The sequence below is a fragment of the Staurois parvus genome, unplaced genomic scaffold (genome assembly GCF_062004578.1).
Source record: "Staurois parvus isolate SC_StPar_1 unplaced genomic scaffold, SC_StPar_1.0 ptg002019l, whole genome shotgun sequence".
Lineage (NCBI taxonomy): Eukaryota > Metazoa > Chordata > Amphibia > Anura > Ranidae > Staurois > Staurois parvus.
In genome coordinates, this window is record NW_028319815.1 from 196,108 (window position 1) to 218,068 (window position 21,961).

Consider the following 21,961-nt stretch of genomic DNA (forward strand, 5'->3'; position numbering starts at 1 on the left):
TCCCACTGACACCAATGATGGGGCACTATTCCTCCCACTGACACCAATGATGGGGCACTATTCCTCCTACTGACACCAATCATGGGGCACTATTCCTCCCACTGATACCAATGATGGGGCACTATTCCTCCCACTGACACCAATGATGGGGCACTATTCCTCCCACTGACACCAATGATGGGGCACTATTCCTCCCACTGATACCAATGATGGGGCACTATTCCTCCCACTGACACCAATGATGGGGCACTATTCCTCCCACTGACACCAATGATGGGGCACTATTCCTCCTACTGACACCAATGATGGGGCACTATTCCTCCCACTGACACCAATGATGGGGCACTATTCCCCCCACTGATACCAATGATGGGGCACTATTCCTCCTACTGACACCAATGATGGGGCACTATTCCTCCCACTGACCCCAATGATGGGGAACTGTTCCTCCCACTGATTCCACTGACACCAATGATGGGGCACTATTCCTCCCACTGATACCAACGATGGGACATTATTCATCCCATTGATACCAATCATGGGGCACTATTCCTCCCACTGATACCAATCACAGGTAACGATTCCTCCTCCTACTGACAAAAGGTGCTATGTAGTTTTTTTTTTTTACTCCCACTGACCACCAAGCCTGAGGCATTGTTTACTCTCACTCATGCCAGAACATATTCTGCCCACACTGATCACAGTCCAGCCCCTGAAGAGTCTGAAGGACCGTAATCTGGCCCTTTGTTTAGAGACCTCTGGTCTAGTGGATGGTAATGAGCAGGGGTGGACTGACCATTTGGAAACTCGGGCCCTGCCCGAGGGCCCGGGGTCAGTAGAAGGCTCCATGAGATGCCCCTGGTACCTTTTTCATAGGCTTTTTTGAGTTTTGGCAAGGACACAGGGGCCCCATGATCCCCTATTGCCCGGGGGCCACCACTGATAATGAGGGTTTCCAGCAGATAAGGGTTTTCCGTATGATTGCAGACATGAAGATCCTTGCCTTTCTTCTTGCACTCCTCCTGGCTTAATACAATGTTATGGAGAACCCTCCACACCAGGCAGGCAGATTAGTGTGTTGGTAATAATGAAGACTGCCAAAGGAATGCAAGGATAAGGTGTATTCATATTCACTGAGAGCCAAAATAAACATTTTACCATTTCAATGTATCTATCAATATGCTACCAGGTGTTGCAATGAATATAAAACAGTTTATTAAGATTTGTTGCCTTCTAATAAATACACAATTATTATGATATCTAACAAACATATGGAGAGCACTAGACTTGTGCTGGCAGTATGAACCAAAAGTAGTTCATGAAAGTTGGGTAACTGTAGACACAGCAGCAGAATGTGACTCTGGTATCCAAAAGGTAAGTGATACAGGTAAACTAGTGTTAATACTGAGGCTGATTTATAAAAACTGGGAGTTGCTGCATATATCAACCAATCAGAAACCTTGACTGATTCCATCATTGGTTGAGAAAATAGAAGGTGAAATCTGGTTGGTCATTAGGGACAACAACTACAATACAACTCCAGTTTTAAGAAAATCAGCCCTGCTATGGTTACAGCCATCAGTTCTCATCATCCGAGGAAATGCCTTCAATTTCATCACGATCTCCACCAATGGCCATCCAGAAAGCTTTGGCAACCTGAAAACAAAATGCATTAAGATATAAAATGCATTTAAGACACAACGAAAAATCATGACACCTCCCCAACTGTCACCATGTCTGAACAGGTCAATGCTTCTGCATCCGTAACTAACAATGCCTCCTTTATCAGGGAGGCTGAATGAACCCAACAATACAGTACCGAGTCTCATTCATCAGTGTGCCTGAATGAACCCAACAATACAGTACCGGGCCTCATTTATTAGGGTACCTGAATGAACCCAACAATACAGTACTGGATCTCATTCATCAGGGTACCTGAAATAACAGTACAGCACTGATCCCATTTATTAAAGTGCCTGAATTAACCCAACTATACAGCACTGGGCCCCATTTATTAGGGTGCCTGAATAAACCCAACTATACAGCACTGGGCCCCATTTATTAGGGTGCCTGAATAAACCCAACTATACAGCACTGGGCCCCATTTATTAGGGTGCCAGAATAAACCCAACTATACAGCACTGGGCCCCATTTATTAGGGTGCCTGAATGAACCCAACAATACAGCACTCGGCCCCATTTATTAGGGTGCCTGAATGAACCCAACAATACAGCACTGGGCCCTATTTATTAGGGTGCCTGAATGAACCCAACAATACAACAGCGGGTCTCATTCATCAGTATGCCTGAATGAACTAAGCAATACATCACTGGGTCTCATTTATCAGGGTGTCTGAATGAACACAGCAATACAGCACTAGGTCTCATTCATTGGGGTGTCTGAATGAACCCATCAGTACAGCACTGGGCCTCATTTATGAGAGTGCCTGAATGAACCCAAAAATACAGCATCAGGTCTCATTTATTAGTGTGTTTGAATGAAGATCTATCACAGTTTCTGCAAAAGTAATTGGACAGTTAAATCAAAAGCTGTTTCATAGCCAGGTGTGGGCTACTCCTTCATTATTTCTTCATCAATTAATCAGGTAAATGGTCTGGAGTTGATTCTAAGTGCGGGATTTGCATTTGGAATCTATTGCTGTGAACCTCCATCATGCGTTCAAAGGAGCTGTCCATGCAAGTGAAATAGGCCATTGTAAGGCTTCAAAAATGAAACAAATCCATCAGAGAGATCGCAGCAACATTAGGAGCGGCCAAATCAACAGTTTGGTACATTCTGAGGAAAGAACGCACTAGTGAGCTCAGCAACATAAAAAGGCATGGACGTCCATGGAAGACAACAGTGGTGGATGATCGCAGGATCCTCTCTATGGTAAAGAAAAACCCATTCACAACATCCAGACAAGTGAAGGACCCTCTCCAGGAGGTGGGCGTATCATTGTCAAAGTCTACAATTAAGAGAAGACTTCACGAGAGCAAATACAGAGGGTTCACCACAAGGTGCAAATACAGAGGGTTCACCACAAGAAAAGCCAGATTAGACTTTGCCAAAAAACATCTAAAAAAGCCGGACCAGTTCTGGAAAAGCATTCTTTGGACAGATGAAACTAAGATGAATCTGTACCAGAATGACGAGAAGAAATATGTGTGGAGAAGGCTTGGAACAGCTCATGATCCAAAGCACACAACGTCATCTGTAAAACATGGTGGAGGCAGTGTGATGGCATGGGCGGAGGCAGGGTGATGGCATGGGCGGAGGCAGTGTGGTGGCATGGGTGGAGGCAGTGTGATGGCATGGGCATGCATGGCTTCCAGTGGCACTGGGTCCTTGGTGGTTATTGATGATGTGACAGAAGACAGAAGCAGCCGGATGAATTCTGCAATGTTTACAGATATACGGTCAGCCCAGATTCAGCCAAATGCAGCAAAGGTGATTGGACGGCGCTTTACAGTACAGATGGACAATGATCCAAAACACACTGCAAAAGCAACCCAGGAGCTTTTGAAGGAAAAGAAGTGGAATATTCTGCAATGGTTGAGTCATTCACCTGATCTCAACCCAAGTGAGCATGCATTTCACTTGCTGAAGGCAAAACTAAAGGCAGAAAGAAAGACCGACAAACAAAGAAAAACTGAAGACAGCTGCAGGTAGAGCCTGGCAAAGCATCAGAAAGGAGGAAACCCAGTCTTTGGTCATGTCTATGGGTTCCAGACTTCAGGCAAAGCATCAGAAAGGAGGAAACCCAGTCTTTAGTAATGTCCATGGGTTTTAGACTTCAGGCAGAGCAACAGGAAGGAGGAAACCCAGTCTTTGGTAATGTCCATGGGATCCAGACTTCAGGCAGTCATTGCCAGTAAAGGATTCTCAACAAAATATTAAAAATGAACATTTTATCTATGATTATATTCATTTGTCCAATTTCTTTAGGTCCCTTGAAAAAAGGGGGGATGGCTACTCTTAAGAGCTGTAATTCCTGAACCCTTCCTCCAATGTGGATGTACATACCCTCAGATTAAACCCGAGAGTGTGCACTTTCAGCCCATATCCATTATATAAAATTATAGCTTGAATATGTTTTGGTAAATACCTGAGAAAAACTAAAATTGTGCCTGTGTCCAAATATATATGGACCTAACTGTATATAATGACAAACTATAAACAAACGTTTTATTTTTTAAAACATTAAAAATTAATACAATCTCATCAAGATTTTCCCTTATATAAATATATCCAAACAATAACTGAAAAGATTACACATTCACAGGATTACCTTTTCTGCGTGCAATTTTCTTTGTTCGTGTGGCAATGTCGCAGCTTTATCTGTTAAGACCAAAAAACAAGGTGAAGCAGATTTGTAGATTAAATTTAACATAGGTGAGGTGGACGAGAAGACAACCCCATTTTTATCACAGCATCTAAACAAGTATTTCTCAACAGGGTTTCCGCAGCGATCTACCTGTCAGTTGAAGGCAGCTGACAGGCAGATCTCATCCCCACTTCAGACACATGCAGAGATAGGCAGGAAAATGGCTGGGATAATATTGGCTTTGGCATGCTGGTCCCTGCCGGCCCCTCCTGTCCATCCCAGGTGCTTGTATGTGGCATCATCTGGGATGGACAGAAGAGAAAGAGGGGCTGACGGGAAACAGCAAGCCACTAGAGGACTGGGAACAGCTGCCTCTGCATAAGACAGAAGCAGGTACAGTCGTGTGCCCAGCCGTGTCCCCCACAATGTGCCCTGCAATGTGCCCCATGTAATATGCCCTGTGGCCTGTCATATGTGCTGTGCCCCATGTAATGTGCCCTGTGGTCTATCATATGTCCTGTGCCCCATGTAACGTACCCTGTGGTCTGTCATATGTCCCGTGCCCCATGTAATGTGCCCTGTGGTCTGTCATATGTCCTGTGCCCCATGTAATGTGTCCTGTTATATGTCCCGTGCCCCATGTAATGTGCCCTGTAGTCTGTCATATGTCCTGTGCCCTATGTAACGTGCCCTGTGGTCTGTCATATGTCCTGTGCCCCATGTAATGTGCCCTGTGGTCTGTCATATGTCCTGTGCCCCATGAAACGTGCCCTGTGGTCTGTCATATGTCCTGTGCCCCATGAAACGTGCCCTGTGGTCTGTCATATGTCCCGTGTCCCATGTAATGTGCCCTGTTGTCTGTCATATGTCCTGTGCCCCATGTAATGTGCCCTGTGGACTGTCATATGTCCTGTGCCCCATGTAATGTGCCCTGTGGTCTGTCATATGTTCTGCGCCCCATGTAATGTGCTCTGTGGTCTGTCCCACGAAATGTGCTCAGCTGTGTGCCCCACAATATGCCCAGGTTCCCCCTCATGTAATGTGCCCCGCTCCCACGTAATGTGCCCTGGTCCCATCTAGGGTACCCTCCTCCCACCCTTTGTACTGTACTCTCCTGACAGCTGGCACTGATGGGACACTGACAGGTGGCACTGCTGGGGCTACACTGATCATCAGGGTACACTGATCATCAGTGCCCTGATGATCAGTGTACATCTTCCCTCTGAGGAATGCCCATTACCGGCTCTCCTCTCCTCTGTCAGCAAGACAGCTCATGAGAAGAGAAATGCCGATAACCGACATTTCCCTATTTACATGTGATCAGCTGTGATTGGACACAACTGATCACATGACCGAGCCAACATCTTCGGCTCTTTCCGTTGATCGGTGATCCGCTGTGTCCGAGGGACACAGTGCACCACCAATTGCCACGCTGCGCGCTCCCGGAGCTGCACATGCGCGGTTAGAATGGGAGGACGTCATATGACGTCCTCCCAGAACTAGAGAACCATCATTTCCTTATATGTCGGGCGGGAGGTGGTTAAAGCTGAAGTTCATTACAGTTTTAGTCACATCGCTTACCTGTACTGATATCCAGCGTTGTGCAGGCGGCTGAATCTTGGAGAAATCTTCACTGCAAGGATGCCTTGACCTCTTCCTGTCTCTGAACTGCAGGCAGAACAGCATTATATATGGTCCAATGGAAACACAAGCCCTCCGTTCACTTTCATTAAGAAAAATCTTTTCATTGATTACACTGCTTGTACCACCCTCTGTGAATGGGGGAAGAGCATCCTGTGACTGATCAGACTCTCCTCCGTTCATAGATCATGTTACAGGCACTGTAATCAATGAAAGAACTTTTCTCAATGGAGGGGGCATTTCCCTGCTGGTTATGTACAGCTCTTCTGCCTAAAAGTGAATCTGTTGCAGCACTGGAAAATCCGAGACAGGAAAAAGATGGGGTATCCCTGCACAGAATATTTCTCCAGCTGCCTGCATAACATGGGACATACAGTATCTCACAGAAGTGAGTGCTCCTCTCACATTTTTGTAAATATTTGAGTCTATCTTTTCATGTGACAACACTGAAGGAATGACACTTTGCTACAATGTGACGTAGTCAGTGTACAGCTTGTATAACATGTAAATTTGCTGTACCCTCAAAATAACTCAACACTCCGCCATTAATGTCTAAACCGCTGGCAACAAAAGTGAGTCCATCCCTAAGTGACAAGGTCTAAATTTGACCCAAAGTGTCAATATTTTGTGTGGCCGCCATTATTTTCCAGCACGGCCTTAACCCTCTCGGGCATGGAGGTCACCAGAGCTTCACAGGTTGCCACTGGAGTCCTCTTCCACTCCTCCATGACAAAGCTGGTGGATGTTAGAGACCTTGCGCTCCTCCACCTTCCGTTTGAGGATGCCCCACAGATGCTCAATAGGGTTTAGGTCTGGAGACATGCTTGGCCAGTCCATCGCCTTTACCCTCAGCTTCTTTAGCAAGGCAGTGGTCGTCTTGGAGGTGTGTTTGGGGTCGTTATCATGTTGGAATACTGCCCTGCGGCCCAGTCTCCGAAGGGATGGGATCATGCTCTGCTTCATTATGTCACAGTATATGTTGGCATTCATGGTTCCCTCAATGAACTGTAGCCCCCCAGTGCCGGCAGCACTCATGCAGCCCCAGACCATGACACTCCCACCACCATGCTTGACTGTAGGCAAGACACACTTGTCTTTGTACTCCTCACCTGGTTGCCGCCACACACGCTTGACACCATCTGAATCATTCAGTTGATGTTGGTGTCATCAGACCACAGGACATGGTTCCAGTAATCCATGTCCTTAGTCTGCTTGTCTTCAGCAAACTGTTTGCAGGCTTTCTTGTGCATCATCTTTAGAAGAGGCTTCCTTCTGGGACGACAGCCATGCAGACTAATTTGATGCAGTGTGCGGCGTATGGTCTGAGCACTGACAAGCTGACCCCCCAACCCCTTCACCCTCTGCAGCAATGCTGGCAGCACTCATACGTCTATTTTCCAAAGACAACCTCTGGATATGATGCTGAGCACGTGCACTCAACTTCTTTGGTGGACCATGGCGAGGCCTGTTCTGAGTGGAACCTGTCCTGTTAAACCGCTGTATGGTCTTGGCCACCATGCTGCAGCTCAGTTTCAGGGTCTTGGCAATCTTCTTATAGCCTAGGCCATCTTTATGTAGAGCAACAATTATTTTTTTCAGATCCTCAGAGAGTTCTTTGCCATGAGGTGCCATGTTGAACATCCAGTGACCAGTATGAGAGAGTGAGAGCGACAACACCGAATGTAACCCACCCGCTCCCCATTCACCCCTGAGATCTTGTAACACTAAGGAGTCACATGACACCGGGGAGGGAAAATGGCTAATTGGGCCCAATGTGGACCTTGTCACTTAGGGGTGGACTCACTTTTGTTGCCAGCGGTTTAGACATTAATGGCGGTGTGTTGAGTTATTTTGAGGGGACAGCAAATTTCCATGTTATACAAGCTGTACACTGACTACGTCACATTGTAGCAAAGTGTCATTTCTTCAGTGTTGTCACAAATATTGACACAAATGTGAGGAGTGGACTCACTTCTGGGAGATACTGTACATCAATACAGGTAAACGATAGAACTAAAGCTGTAAGGATTTTTTTCCCCCAAACCTAGGTTTTAAATTCTTAGGTTAGCTTTTATACCAGGTTAATAGAGAGGGATGCACCAATACCATCTTTTTTACCAGCGAGTATGAGTACCAACACCTTCGGTCAAATACTCGCCGGTACCAAGTACCATACCTTTGGGGTATGATTTGAGCCCATACAAAAAGAATGGGCTCAAATCGCAGTGCAAAGAATTGAATGCAATTTGAACAGGAATGTGGTCCCTATAATGGTGCTGACCAATTAAAATTCCTATAGCCTGTACTCTCAGCACTAGAAGGAGAGGAGAGAAAGCCACGGGGGTTTCAAGTCCCCAGACCAGTGAAGTGGCTTTTCAATGTCTGGCAGCGGGGGATCGCCAATCTGCTACAGCGGGACCGGTGGGAATAGGGTCTAGTGCAGGGGTGGGCAAACTTTTTGACTTGAGGGCCGCAATGGGTTCATATATTGGACCCGGGGGCCAGACCAAGAGTAGATGAATGATGTGTATGTGTCATCCATAGTAAGTATAGTAATATTCCCCCATAGTAAGCATAGTAATTAATCCCCCATATAGTAATTCATCCCCCATATAGTAATTCATCCCCCATAGTAATTCATCCCCCATAGTAATTCATCCCCCATAGTAATTCATCCCCCATAGTAATTCATCCCCCATATAGTAATTCATCCCCCATATAGTAATTCATCCCCCATATAGTAATTCATCCCCCTATAGTAATTCATCCCCCATATAGTAATTCATCCCCCATATAGTAATTCATCCCCCATATAGTAATTCATCCCCCATAGTAATTCATCCCCCCCTATAGTAATTCATCCCCCCCTATAGTAAGTCCCCCCTGTGTCAATTCACTTACCTTTGCTCCGCGCGTTCCTCTCGCCGTGTTCCCGCGCCGTTCCGGTCTTCAGGGCGGACTGTGAGAGGAGCCTAGCTCCCCTCACGTTCCTCACGCTGCCCCGCCTACACACATTCTGACAGCCGATGTTTGCCACGCTCCGCGGGCCGGATTAAAAGGTCCGCCGGGCCGTATACGGCCCGCGGGCCGTAGTTTGCCCATTGCTGGTCTAGTGGATGGTTGAAACTGCTGGAAGCTGGGGGGGAGAAAGCAATGGGAAAAGCAGGAGGAGCTCAAGCTGCAGCCGCTGATGTCCACAATGGGATCAGGAGCCAGAGCTGGCGGAATCTGTCATGCAGGGAGGTTTCCTGCACCACTCTTGTGTGAACTCAAAGTCACTAAGACAAGTCTGGGTTCACACAGGAGCTGTTCTGGAAACCACATGCGATTCAGACAGGAAAAGCACTGCATTCCTGTTCAAATCACATCCAATTCTTTGCAGTGCGATTTGAACCCATGTATTTTGTATGAGCTCACATTGCACTGCAAAGGTATCCGTTTTGGTATTGGGAGCACTTTCAGGAGTACTTGTGCAACAACTCAGTATCGGCATCGGTGCAACCCTAGTTATAGAATTTTCAAAAACCAAAGGCATGCTCCAGCAGTACCGTTAGCAGAATTGCTAATCCCAAAAACAAGAGGAGCTTCACTAACATCCAGAACCACAGGAATGCAGAAAGAGAATACCAAAGTCAGTCCTACGTATTTTCAAATCTATCACTTTTACTGCTCAGGTGATATAATCAGTTGTTATCAGACTGGCACACAGTTACAGTGACTGATCTATATTTCAGTGTGCAACAATACAACCATTCTGTGATGAAGCCACGTGACCCGGTAGCGTAACGCGTAGGGGAGGGTCTCTGACGTCACGGTGCTTAAAGGAGTATTACACGGCGAGTATATGCAGTGTGGAGATCACACAGAGGATATCAAAACCTAATACAAAGTGATTGTGAATGTTCTGAAATGTGAGTGCATTAATATCTGAAGAATAAATATTTGAACCTCCCTAGCGATCTGATTATGTCCATATTTCTGTGCTCAAAGCGGTACATTTTTTTGCATGGAAATATGTATTTTTTTATTGTAGGCCTGTAATTTTTAGGAATAACTCACTGAAATCTGTCTGAACAAGAGTCTAGTGAACATCCCGGGTATGTTAAAATTTGAAACACGAAATCATAAATTATAATTTAATAATCATAAAAAATAATAATATAATAATAAATTTAATTCAATAATATAATCAAACCAAAAACACTGAAATGTGAAATAGAGCGCCAAGTTCGCACATCGCTGAGCAAAGTCGCAGAATCGTTTTCAGTGTCTGATGAGGAATTTCCCCCACCAATCATTATCACTCAATTCTGCAAGTGGTTCTGATTTACTATCGCTGTTCTCTAGCCGGTCTAAAACCGCGTCTGACCTAAAGGGACGCTTTTTGGACGCCATGGACGTTTCTCAGTTTCCAGGCAGAAAGAACCGTAAAAATGCAGGCAGGGCACCGGACAAAGCACTCGGGACAAAATGTATGTGAAATGGTTTGATACAGGAATGTTATATTATGTGATTTTAGTGGATTTAGTGAACGTCACTTTTACAACTTTCAAATTTCCCGCCAGTTCCGTCCCCCCGTACGTCCCGACGTCGCAGGGAACGGAACTCAGAAGACAGATGCCGGCATCGGGACACTGCAGGGGGGACATCGCGGGAGCGCAGGACAAGGTAAGTGCAGAAGAGATCCCGGAGCATCGCTGCAGGGTATTCCAGAGTGTAGCTCGGGGGGGGTTACCGCTTGTGGTGCTGAAACTTTACCCCGAGCTACACTCGGGAATACCTCCAGGGGGGTTAAAGAAGATAAGGCACTATATTCGATTCTTTTGGTTGCATGTCACCAATACATGGAGTACTAAGGAGAGGAGTTGTAGGAAGTGGAAAGACCCCCTGGAGGAAAGAGGGAGAAATCCATCCATCCATCTTAAACCAGCAAAACAGGGTTTTGGATGACAAGACCCCATGTGGAAAAAGCATATCACTACACTCATCTATCCATCCATCCGCTTTTATCATTTTAAAAATGGCACTGCTTACTTCCAAGTAAATCGGAAGAAATGTCAGGTCATCGTTTCAGGCTTACTATAACAGAGAGCTGATCAAAGCCGATTCTGGCATTGTTTGGCTGTCCGGCCAGCCGGCGGATGTTGCTCGGGTCTCCCGGTGGGAGAAGTGGGACATCCCCTCCCGCTGCTTGTACAAGACAGCCAATCGCTGGCACTTAAAAAACAGTAACAGTATTAGAGCCAATAGTCCAGCGACGTACGGGTATGTCGTTGGTCCGGAACTGGATAGGTCACTTTGCCTAACCTTAGACCAGAGAGTGTTCCACAACAAGTACTACTCTGCTCTACAATTATCCATATCTATTCTACAAAAAACAGGGATTTTCACCTCCAAATAATTTTTTTTCCTTACCTTTCATTTCCTGAAGTTTGGAGAAAAGCCGGCCAAAATTTTCCAGGTCTCCTTCTCCCGAGGTGAGACTGGCAAGTTCTCGGATATCAAGGTCCAGCATCGGGTCTGACAGAAAAAATTCAGTCCTTCACCAACCATTTATCCTTTACATTACTCAAAGTAAAAACTTACTCTGTTTATCATTATTTAAAAAAAACCAAAAAAAACCCCAAAAAACTTCATTCTGCTTTACCACAAAGTTTTGCATGCAAAAATACATTTAGGCAGCACATTCTTTATTACGATATCCAAGTACCGCCCAGCACGCACACTCCGCTCCTCACAAGACCTCCTTCTCTCTAGTTCCCTGGTCTCCTCCTCCCATGCCCGCCTCCAGGACTTCTCCAGGGTGTCACCCATCCTCTGGAACTCCCTGTCCCAACCCATCAGATTATCACCTACTCTCCTCTCCTTTAGGCGCACCCTGAAAACCCATCTCTTCAGGGAAGCCTACCCCACCCCCTGCTAACTTGCAGACCTCCTACACTCTTCCTACCACTCCATCCCCCACAGCTATCTCCTCCTGTGCCACCATCCCCTCCCTCCTAGATTGTAAGCTCCAAGGATCAGGGCCCTCGATCCCCTCATGTTTTGCATTGTATTGGTATTGTTGTCACATGTTCTGTCCCCCTTTGTAATGTACAGACTCTCAGTCCACCACGGAACACATGCTGGTGCAGGCGACAGATTCATGTACCTGTCTGGAACAGGATTCATAACCCAATACAAAAAAAATGCAAAACCGTATCTGGCAGCGAAAGGGTTAATCCAAAATACTTTGGCTAGAGAGGTCTTTATTTGTGATAGAGAATGTAAGAATGATATGAAGTGATCATTTCTGATAAATGCCTGAAAGTTTTCTACAGTTAATGACCAGATACAGAGTTATGAACCCTCAATGTTCACTAATGAGAATGGCTTTGCTAAAGGACAGTCTATTTCTGTCTCCATGTAGGGAGCAGTAAGGCAGGTCTGCACATACGCCATACTGCCCCAAGTATTGGTCGGCCGGCCTTTCCACGCACATGACCTTTAATGGCCCCCCAGTCTTAGTCCGTAGGGTTCAATATTGAGTTGGCCCCGCCCTTTGCAGCTATAACAGCTTCAACTCTTCTGGGAAGGCCGTCCACAAGGTTTAGGAGGGTGTCTATGGGAAGGTTGGACCATTCTTCCAGAAGCAAATTTGTCAGGTCAAGCACTGATGTCGGGGGAGGAGGCCTGGCTCGCAGTCTCCGCTCTAATTCATCCCAAAGGTGTTCTATGGGGTTGAGGTCAGGACTCTGTGCAGGCCAGTCAAGTTCCTCCACCCCAAACTGGCTCCTCCATGTCTTTATGGACCTTGCTTTGTGCACTGGTGCGCAGTCATGTTGGAACAGGAAGGGGCCATCCCCAAACTCTTCCCACAAAATTGGGAGCATGAAATTGTCCAAACTGTCGCCTTAAGAGTTCCCTTTACTTGAACTAGGGGGCCAAGCCCAACCCCTGAAAAACAACCCCACACCATAATCCCTCCTCCACCAAACTTCACACTTGGTACAATGCAGTCAAGCAAGTACCGTTCTCCTGGCAACCGTCAAACCCAGACACGTCCATCGGATTGCCAGACAGAGAAGCATGATTGATCACTCCAGAGAACACATCTCCACTGCTCTAGAGTCCAGCGGCGGCGTGCTTTACACCACGGCATCCGCCGTTTTGCATTGCACTTGGTGATGTAAGGCTTGGATGCAGCTGCTCGGCCATGGAAACCCATTTCATGAAGCTCTCTACGCACTGTTGTTGTGCTAATCTGAAGGTCACATGAAGTTTATCTATTGACTCTGCAGACAGTTGGTGACTTCTGCGCACTGTGCGCTTCAGCATGCGCTGACCCCGCCCTGTCATGTGACGTGGCCTACCACTTGGTGGCTGAGTTGCTGTTATTCCCAGTTGCTTCCACTTTGCTATAATCCCACTAACAGTTGAGCGTGGAAATTTAGTAGCCAGGAAATGTCACAGATGGACTTATTGCCCAGGTGGCCACCTATCACGGGACCACGCTTGGAGTCACTGAGCTCCAGAGAGGGACCCATTCTTTCACCAATGTTTGTAAAAGCAGTCTGCATGCCTAGGGACTTGATTGTATACACCTGTGTCCATGGAGGGGATTGGAACACCTGAATCACATGATTTGGAGGGCTGTCCCAATACTTTGGCAATATAGTGTATATCAGGCACTGGATAGAGTTTTGCAGCCCCAACACTCACCCACAACAGAGTCAATCTGAGAATTGCAATTACTTCCAGAATCTCCACCTCGTCCTGGATCCGTAGGATGTACTGCAGCCTCCCCTCCGGACACAGAAACCTGAGAGACAGATAATCACTCTGGTGTTTGGTAAAAGTAAATGTCTGATTTCAGTTACACAAAGGCATGGACTCAGTTCCATGGACATGGCTAATACATAGTAATAGAGGCACTAAAGATACTTGAAAAACAAACATCCATACTCACCTCTATGCTGCAGTTTCGTTGTGATGCTGCAGCTGTCCCCCACAGTCTCTAAGCTGATCACATGCCTCCTAATCGCCAAGTTCTCAGCTCTGAGCAGAGAGCAGTGACAATCAGTCACCGTCTCTCTGCTCTGTCCCTCCAGCACTCACTGGAGTGCCGGGCTGTAGAGAGGGCGGTAGCAGCTGGCTCAGGTTCTCAGTAGCGTGCCGAGAGGCTGAGACAGCTGCCAATCAGGCACCTGAGTGAATACAGACATTATTTTTGAGATCCTTTCAGAGCCTGGAGCAGCTCTGTGACATCAGCAGACTTTAGCCCGCTGCTAATGGATTCTGGGTCACAGGACAGCACAAGTGACCCACAAGAGAAGTGTGACCAAAAAAAAGCTTTTTAAAAAAACAACAAAAACATATACAATTTATTGGTATAATTTTTTTTTTTTTAATAACAAAACATGCCTATACTTACCTGACCATGATAGAATTTTCCTCTTCTTCTTGGGTCCCCTGCCGGTGCTCCTGGCTCTTCCTCTCTTGCTGGTGCCTCCAATAGGGAACATATACCCATGGGGGCACTTGTGGAGGCTCAATCCAAAGCCTGGCTGCTGCTTCCATTGACATAAACCCCATCATTGGTGTCAGTGGAATTGCCCCATCATTGGTGTCATTGGGAGGAATAGTGTCCCATCATTGGTGTCATTGGGAGGAATAGTGCCCCATCATTGGTATCAGTGGGAGGAATAGTGCCCCATCATTGGTGTCAGTGGGAGGAATAGTGCCCCATCATTGGTGTCAGTGGGAAGAATAGTGCCCCCATCATTGGTGTCAGTGGGAAGAATAGTGCCCCCATCATTGGTATCAGTGGGAGGAATAGTGCCCCATCATTGGTGTCAGTGGGAGGAATAGTGCCCCATCATTGGTGTCAGTGGGAGGAATAGTGCCCCATCATTGGTGTCAGTGGGAGGAATAGTGCCCCATCATTGGTATCAGTGGGAGGAATAGTGCCCCATCATTGGTATCAGTGGGAGGAATAGTGCCCCATCATTGGTATCAGTGGGAGGAATAGTGCCCCATCATTGGTGTCAGTGGGAGGAATAGTGCCCCATCATTGGTGTCAATGGGAGGAATAGTGCCCCATCATTGGTATCAGTGGGAGGAATAGTGCCCCATCATTGGTATCAGTGGGAGGAATAGTGCCCCATCATTGGTATCAGTGGGAGGAATAGTGCCCCATCATTGGTATCAGTGGGAGGAATAGTGCCCCATCATTGGTATCAGTGGGAGGAATAGTGCCCCATCATTGGTGTCAGTGGGAGGAATAGTGTCCCATCATTGGTGTCAGTGGGAGGAATAGTGCCCCATCATTGGTGTCAGTGGGAGGAATAGTGTCCCATCATTGGTGTCAGTGGGAGGAATAGTGTCCCATCATTGGTGTCAGTGGGAGGAATAGTGCCCCATCATTGGTGTCAGTGGGAGGAATAGTGCCCCATCATTGGTATCAGTTGGAGGAATAGTGCCCCATCAAAGGTGATAGTGAGATGAAAAGGGCCCCATCATTGATGTTAGTGGGGGAAAATGGTTCCTCATCACTGATGTCAGTGGGAGGAATAGTGTCCCACTATTGGTGTCAGTGCAGGAATTATTGCCTGATTGTTGGTGTCAGTGAAAGGAATAGTGCCCCATCATTGGTGTTAGTGGGAGAAATAGTGCCACAAGGGCCGGCTAAAAAATAAGCAAAGGGCCGCAGTTTGGAGACCACTGTCTTAATGCATAGAATGTATTAAAGTAGAGTTCCACCCAAAAGGGGAAGTTCTGGTCCCCCGCTCCCCATTTAGGTTTGGCACCTTGGGGGAGTGGGTACCAGAAATTGACAGGTACCCGCTCCCACCTCCGCTGCGATCACCTAAGGTAATCGGAAGCGGAAGTTGTCCTCCCCCCTCCCTCTCTGTAGTCTTCTGGGACATGTGACAGGTCCCAGAAGACTACGGGGCCATTCAGGAAGCGCAGCGCTACTCGCACATGTGCAGTGGGCACCCGGCTGTGAAGCCGCAAGCTGTCACAGCCGGGTGCCCACACTGAAGATGTTGGCGCTTGGAATACAGGAAGGCCGGTGAAACGGGCTGCGGGCAGGACACCAAGGGATCGTGGGGCAGGTGAGTGGCTGTTTTTTAAAAGTCAGCAACTACAGTTTTTGTAGCTGCTGATTTTAATTTTTTTACAGTGTGAGTGGAACTCCGCTTTAAAGGTAAAAATCCTTGAGGCTGAAGAACCACTTTAACGTGTGATAAAATACAATGCCTTACTACTCCCACCCTGATTTTGGCCCTATTATTACATGGCAACTTAAAAAAGACTTACCTTTCATTTTCCTAACAGCAGAGTAAATAGTCATTTTATATACACTACAATGAATGAGCTGTAAAGATTAAAAAAAAATAATAATAATGCGTCAGCTGTTTTTAAACTGCCAGCCCTCGGACGGATTTGGTGTCTGCGTTGTTTTATCCACCAGCTAGGATGACAGACAGCTGCTCACTGACACTTACAGTTTAAACCAAGTCAATAAAAGGGGATTACTGGAAGCAACCTTGGCAGGATCAGAGTTTGTCCCAACCGCGGCCACATTTGCTGGCCATCTTGGCCTGCATAGAAATAAAAAAAGTGTGTGTAATAAATAAGGAATTCATTTATGAAATACTGTTGTTGCCAGAAAACAATCTCTGAAAATTCATAAAGAGTGGACACCCTTTAGAATTGCGGCGATCCACCGAGCGAGAAGTGCTGATGCAGGTGACAGATTTAGGTACCTGTCGGGAACAGATACCTGAATCTACCACATGGAGCGGGGGCAGCACTGGGGGGGGGGGCTGGGTAGTGTCCATACTGCATCATCAGTGTTTTGCTAGCTAGGACAGTTGATGCAGAAGACATGCATTCCAGACCTTGGTTCCTGAATGCTGGTACCAATCAGTACAATGCTCAGCCCGTCCAACCACAGCCAGGGGGGGGAGGGAGGGGAAGGGGATGGGGGGAGAGGAAGAGGGGAAGAGGCCGAGAGGAAGGGGGGATAGAGAGAGAGAGGGAGAGGAGGGGAGGGGGGGAGAGAGAGGAGGGGAGAGAGAGAGAGAGGAGGGGAGAGAGAGAGAGAGAGAGAGAGGAGGGGAGAGAGAGAGAGAGGAGGGGGGAGAGAGAGAGAGGAGGAGGGGAGGAGAGAGAGAGGGGGGGGGGAGAGAGAGAGAGGGGGGGAGAGAGAGAGAGGGGGGGGAGAGAGAGAGGAGGGGGAGGAGGGGAGAGAGGGAGAGGAGGGGAGGGGGGAGGGAGAGGAGGGGAGGGGGGAGGGAGAGGAGGGGAGGGGGGAGAGGAGAGGAGGGGAGGGGGGAGAGGAGGGGAGGGGGGAGGGAGAGGAGGGGAGAGAGAGGGAGGAGGGGAGAGAGAGGGAGGAGGGGAGAGAGAGAGAGGAAGGGAGGAGGGGAGAGAGAGAGAGGAAGGGAGGAGGGGAGAGAGAGAGAGGAAGGGAGGAGGGGAGAGAGGAAGGGAGGAGGGGAGAGAGAGAGGGGGGAGAGAGGGGGGGAGGAGGGGAGAGAGGGAAGGGGGAGGGCAGAGAGAGAAGGGGGGGGAGGGCAGAGAGAGAGAGGGAGGGGGGAGGGGAGAAAGAGGGAGGGGGGAGGGGAGAAAGAGGGAGGGGGGGGGGAGAAAGAGGGAGGGGGGGGAGGGGAGAAAGAGGGAGGGGGGGAGAAAGAGGGAGGGGAGGGGAGGGGAGGGGAGAAAGAGGGAGGGGGAGGGGAGAAGAGGGAGGGGGAGGGAGAGGAGAAAGAGGGAGGGGGAGGGGAGAAAGAGGGAGGGGGAGGGGAGGGGAGAAAGAGGGAGGGGGAGGGGAGGGGAGAAAGAGGGAGGGGGAGGGGAGGGGAGAAAGAGGGAGGGGGAGGGGAGGGGAGAAAGAGGGAGGGGGGAGGGGGGGGAGAGAGGGAGGGAGGGGGAGGGGAGAGAGAGGGAGGGGAGGGGAGAGAGAGGGAGGGGGAGGGGAGAGAGAGGGAGGGGGGAGAGAGGGAGGGGGGAGGGGAGGGGAGGGGGAGGGGGGAGAGAGGGAGGGGGGAGGGGAGGGGGGAGAGAGGGAGGGGGGAGGGGGGAAGAGAGGGAGGGGGGAGAGAGGGAGGGGGAGGGGAGAGAGAGGGAGGGGGGAGAGAGGGAGGGGGGAGGGGAGAGAGAGGGAGGGGGGGAGAGAGAGGGAGGGGGGGGGAGAGAGAGGGAGGGGGAGGGGAGAGAGGGAGGGGGGGGAGGGGGAGAGAGGGAGGAGGGAGGGGGAGAGAGAGGGAGGGGGAGGGGGGAGAGAGAGGGAGGGGAGAGAGAGGGAGGGGAGAGAGAGGGGAGGGGAGAGAGAGGGAGGGGAGAGAGAGGGAGGGGAGAGAGAGGGAGGGGGAGAGAGGGAGGGGGGAGGAGAGGGAGGGAGGGGGGAGAGAGGGAGGGGGGAGAGAGAGAAGGAGGGGGAGAGAGCGAGAGAAGGGGGGGAGAGAGCGAGAGAAGGAGGGGGAGAGAGCGAGAGAAGGAGGGGGAGAGAGCGAGAGAAGGAGGGGGAGAGAGCGAGAGAAGGAGGGGGAGAGAGCGAGAGAAGGAGGGGGGGAGAGAGAGAGAAGGAGGGGGAGAGAGCGAGAGAAGGAGGGGGAGAGAGCAAGAGAATGAGGGGAGAGGGGGGAGGAGGCAGGGGGGGGAGAGGGGGGGGAGGCAGGGGGGGGAGAGGGGGGGGAGGCAGGGGGGGAGAGAGGGAGAGAGAAGGAGGGGGAGATACATTGGATACTTAGAGACCTGCGGGTAAACATGAGCGGTAAAGCAGCACAGTGATGTCTAGAACAATTACTTGGTCAGGGGCCATCAGTGGGAATTTACTAAAAACTGGAGCAGACAGAATCTGGAGCAGCTGTTCATAACAACAATCAGTTTTTGACTTCAGCCTATAAAGCTAAGCTTTGAAAATTAAAGCTAGAAGCTGACTGGTTACCCTGCACAGCCGCTCCAGATTTTTGCTGCTCCAGTCTCATTAAACTCCCTTCATTGTTTCTGGGCTTGTTCAGACCAGAGTAGACAGGTATGGTGTCTGTGATATGGGTGCCCAGAGTAGACAGGTATGGTGTCTGTGATATGGGTGCCCAGAGTAGACAGGTATGGTGTCTGTGATATGGGTGCTGGTGTATTTATAAAGGACCTCATTTAAACTGACATCAGTGACACAAGAACAATATTTTTTTTCCATGTCATGTTTGCCTACTCTAGAAAATGGTCAAAGATACTCCATATTGCACCGGACGTGGATCGGCCCTCAGCACACACAGCTGCTATTAGTACTCCTTGACATAATGAAGACACCCACTCACATTATCCTGTGGATCTCCGCCGCTCTCTGTGCCAAGGTTCACTGCCGCCAAGGAGCTGAAGATCCCAAAGGACTGCTCTGGAAATACAAAGACAGGATTTACCAACTCAGTATGTCAGCAAGCAACATGCATGTAAGTCCGGCAAACACACAGACAATGATCCACAGGCCCCTTTCAGACAACCATTTCCATCAGGCCCACCTGTCAGTTTTTCAGGCGGACCTGAACGGATGATCCATTCACTCCTATGGACCATGTAAGTAGACTTGTGTTCATGTACGCCCGCCTACCTCCTCCTGCTAAAAACAAAACGGAAAGGGATCCAACCTCCTCCATGTAGGTGGATCGGAGGGCAAGTTGGGTGTAAACAGACAGTAGAGTAGAACGAGCTCTGACACAGACTTGTCTTCAACCATTCGATCTGTTCTGATCAGCAGGGGATCAGCGGACAGATCCCTATATTCACTCTCCCCAGACCCCGCATTCTGTATATCCGCTCTCCCCAGACTCACTATATCCGGTCTCCCCGGACCCCGCATTCACTATATCCGCTCTCCCCGGACCCCGCATTCACTATATCTGCTCTCCCCGGACCCCGCATTCACTATATCTGCTCTCCCCGGACCCCGCATTCACTATATCTGCTCTCCCCGGACCCCGCATTCACTATATCCGCTCTCCACGGACCCCACATTCTGTATATCCGCTCTCCCCGGACCCCGCATTCACTATATCCGCTCTCCCCAGACTCACTATATCCGGTCTCCCCGGACCCCGCATTCACTATATCCGCTCTCCCCGGACCCCGCATTCACTATATCCGCTCTCCCCGGACCCCGCATTCACTATATCCGCTCTCCCCGAGCCCCGCATTCACTATATCCGCTCTCCCCGGGCCCCGCATTCACTATATCCGCTCTCCCCGGACCCCGCATTCACTATACCCGCTCTCCCCGGACCCCGCATTCACTATACCCGCTCTCCCCGGACCCCGCATTCACTATATCCGCTCTCCCCGGACCCTGCATTCACTATATCCGCTCACCCTGGACCCTGCATTCACTATATCCGGTCTCCCCGGACCCTGCATTCACTATATCCGCTCTCCCCGGACCCTGCATTCACTATATCCGCTCTCCCCGGACCCTGCATTTACTATATCCACTCTCCCCGGACCCTGCATTCACTATATCCGCTCTCCCCGGACCCCGCATTCACTATTTCTGCTCTCCCCGGACCCCACATTCACTATATCCGCTCTCCCCGGACCCCGCATTCACTATTTCTGCTCTACCCGGACCCCGCATTCACTATATCCGGTCTCCCTGGACCCCGCATTCACTATATCTGCTCTCCCCGGACCCCGCATTCACTATATCTGCTCTCCCCGGACCCCGCATTCACTATATCCGCTCTCCCCGGACCCCGCATTCACTATATCCGCTCTCCCCGGACCCTGCATTCACTATATCGGCTCTCCCCGGACCCCGCATTCACTATATCGGCTCTCCCCGGACCCCGCATTCACTATATCTGCTCTCCCCGGACCCTGCATTCACTATTTCTGCTCTACCCGGACCCCGCATTCACTATATCCGGACCCCGCATCCACTATATCCGGTCTCCCCGGACCCTGCATTCACTATATCCGCTCTATATCCGCTCTCCCCAGACCCTGCATTCACTATATCCGCTCTCTCCGGACCCTGCATTCACTATATCCGCTCTCCCCGGACCCCGCATTCACTATATCCGCTCTCCCCGGACCCCGCATTCACTATATCCGCTCTATATCCGCTCTCCCCAGACCCTGCATTCACTATATCCGCTCTCTCCGGACCCTGCATTCACTATATCCGCTCTCCCCGGACCCCGCATTCACTATATCCGCTCTCCACGGACCCCGCATTCACTATATCCGCTCTCCACGGACCCCACATTCTGTATATCCGCTCTCCCCGGACCCCGCATTCACTATATCTGCTCTCCCCAGACTCACTATATCCGGTCTCCCCGGACCCAGCATTCACTATATCCGCTCTCCCCGGACCCCGCATTCACTATATCGGCTCTCCCTGGACCCTGCATTCACTATATCCGGTCTCCCCGGACCCTGCATTCACTATATCCGCTCTCCCCGGACCCTGCATTCACTATATCCGCTCTCCCCGGACCCTGCATTCACTATATCCGCTCTCCCCGGACCCTGCATTTACTATATCCGCTCTCCCCGGACCCTGCATTTACTATATCCGCTCTCCCCGGACCCCGCATTCACTATATCCGGTCTCCCCGGACCCTGCATTCACTATATCCGCTCTATATCCGCTCTCCCCAGACCCTGCATTCACTATATCCGCTCTCTCCGGACCCTGCATTCACTATATCCGCTCTCCCCGGACCCCGCATTCACTATATCCGCTCTCCCCGGACCCCGCATTCACTATATCCGCTCTCCCCGGACCCCGCATTCACTATATCTGCTCTCCCTGGACCCTGCATTCACTATATCCGCTCTCCCCGGACCCCGCATTCACTATATCCGCTCTCCCCGGACTCTGCATTCACTATATCCGCTCTCCCCGGACCCCGCATTCACTATATCCGCTCTCCCCGGACTCTGCATTCACTATATCCTCTCTCCCACAGTACACAGAACATGGAAGTGCAATTATTTTAGTAA

At 49.7% G+C, this 21,961-nt stretch overlaps 1 protein-coding gene across 1 annotated transcript in view; it reads right to left on the minus strand.

The window, feature by feature from the left end:
* Nucleotides 1-1,192: 1,192 nt before the first annotated feature.
* The window catches only part of AAGAB (alpha and gamma adaptin binding protein), a 66,055-nt gene continuing 45,286 nt past the window's right edge, over nucleotides 1,193-21,961 (minus strand). The window contains exons 6-10 of the mRNA XM_089664740.1: nucleotides 19,279-19,355; nucleotides 13,670-13,769; nucleotides 11,384-11,488; nucleotides 4,292-4,341; nucleotides 1,193-1,656 (exon numbers count right to left, since the gene is read on the minus strand). Coding sequence (XP_089520866.1) covers nucleotides 1,579-1,656; nucleotides 4,292-4,341; nucleotides 11,384-11,488; nucleotides 13,670-13,769; nucleotides 19,279-19,355 — 410 coding nt within the window. The 3' untranslated portion in view covers nucleotides 1,193-1,578. The remainder of the gene's footprint in view (nucleotides 1,657-4,291; nucleotides 4,342-11,383; nucleotides 11,489-13,669; nucleotides 13,770-19,278; nucleotides 19,356-21,961) is intronic.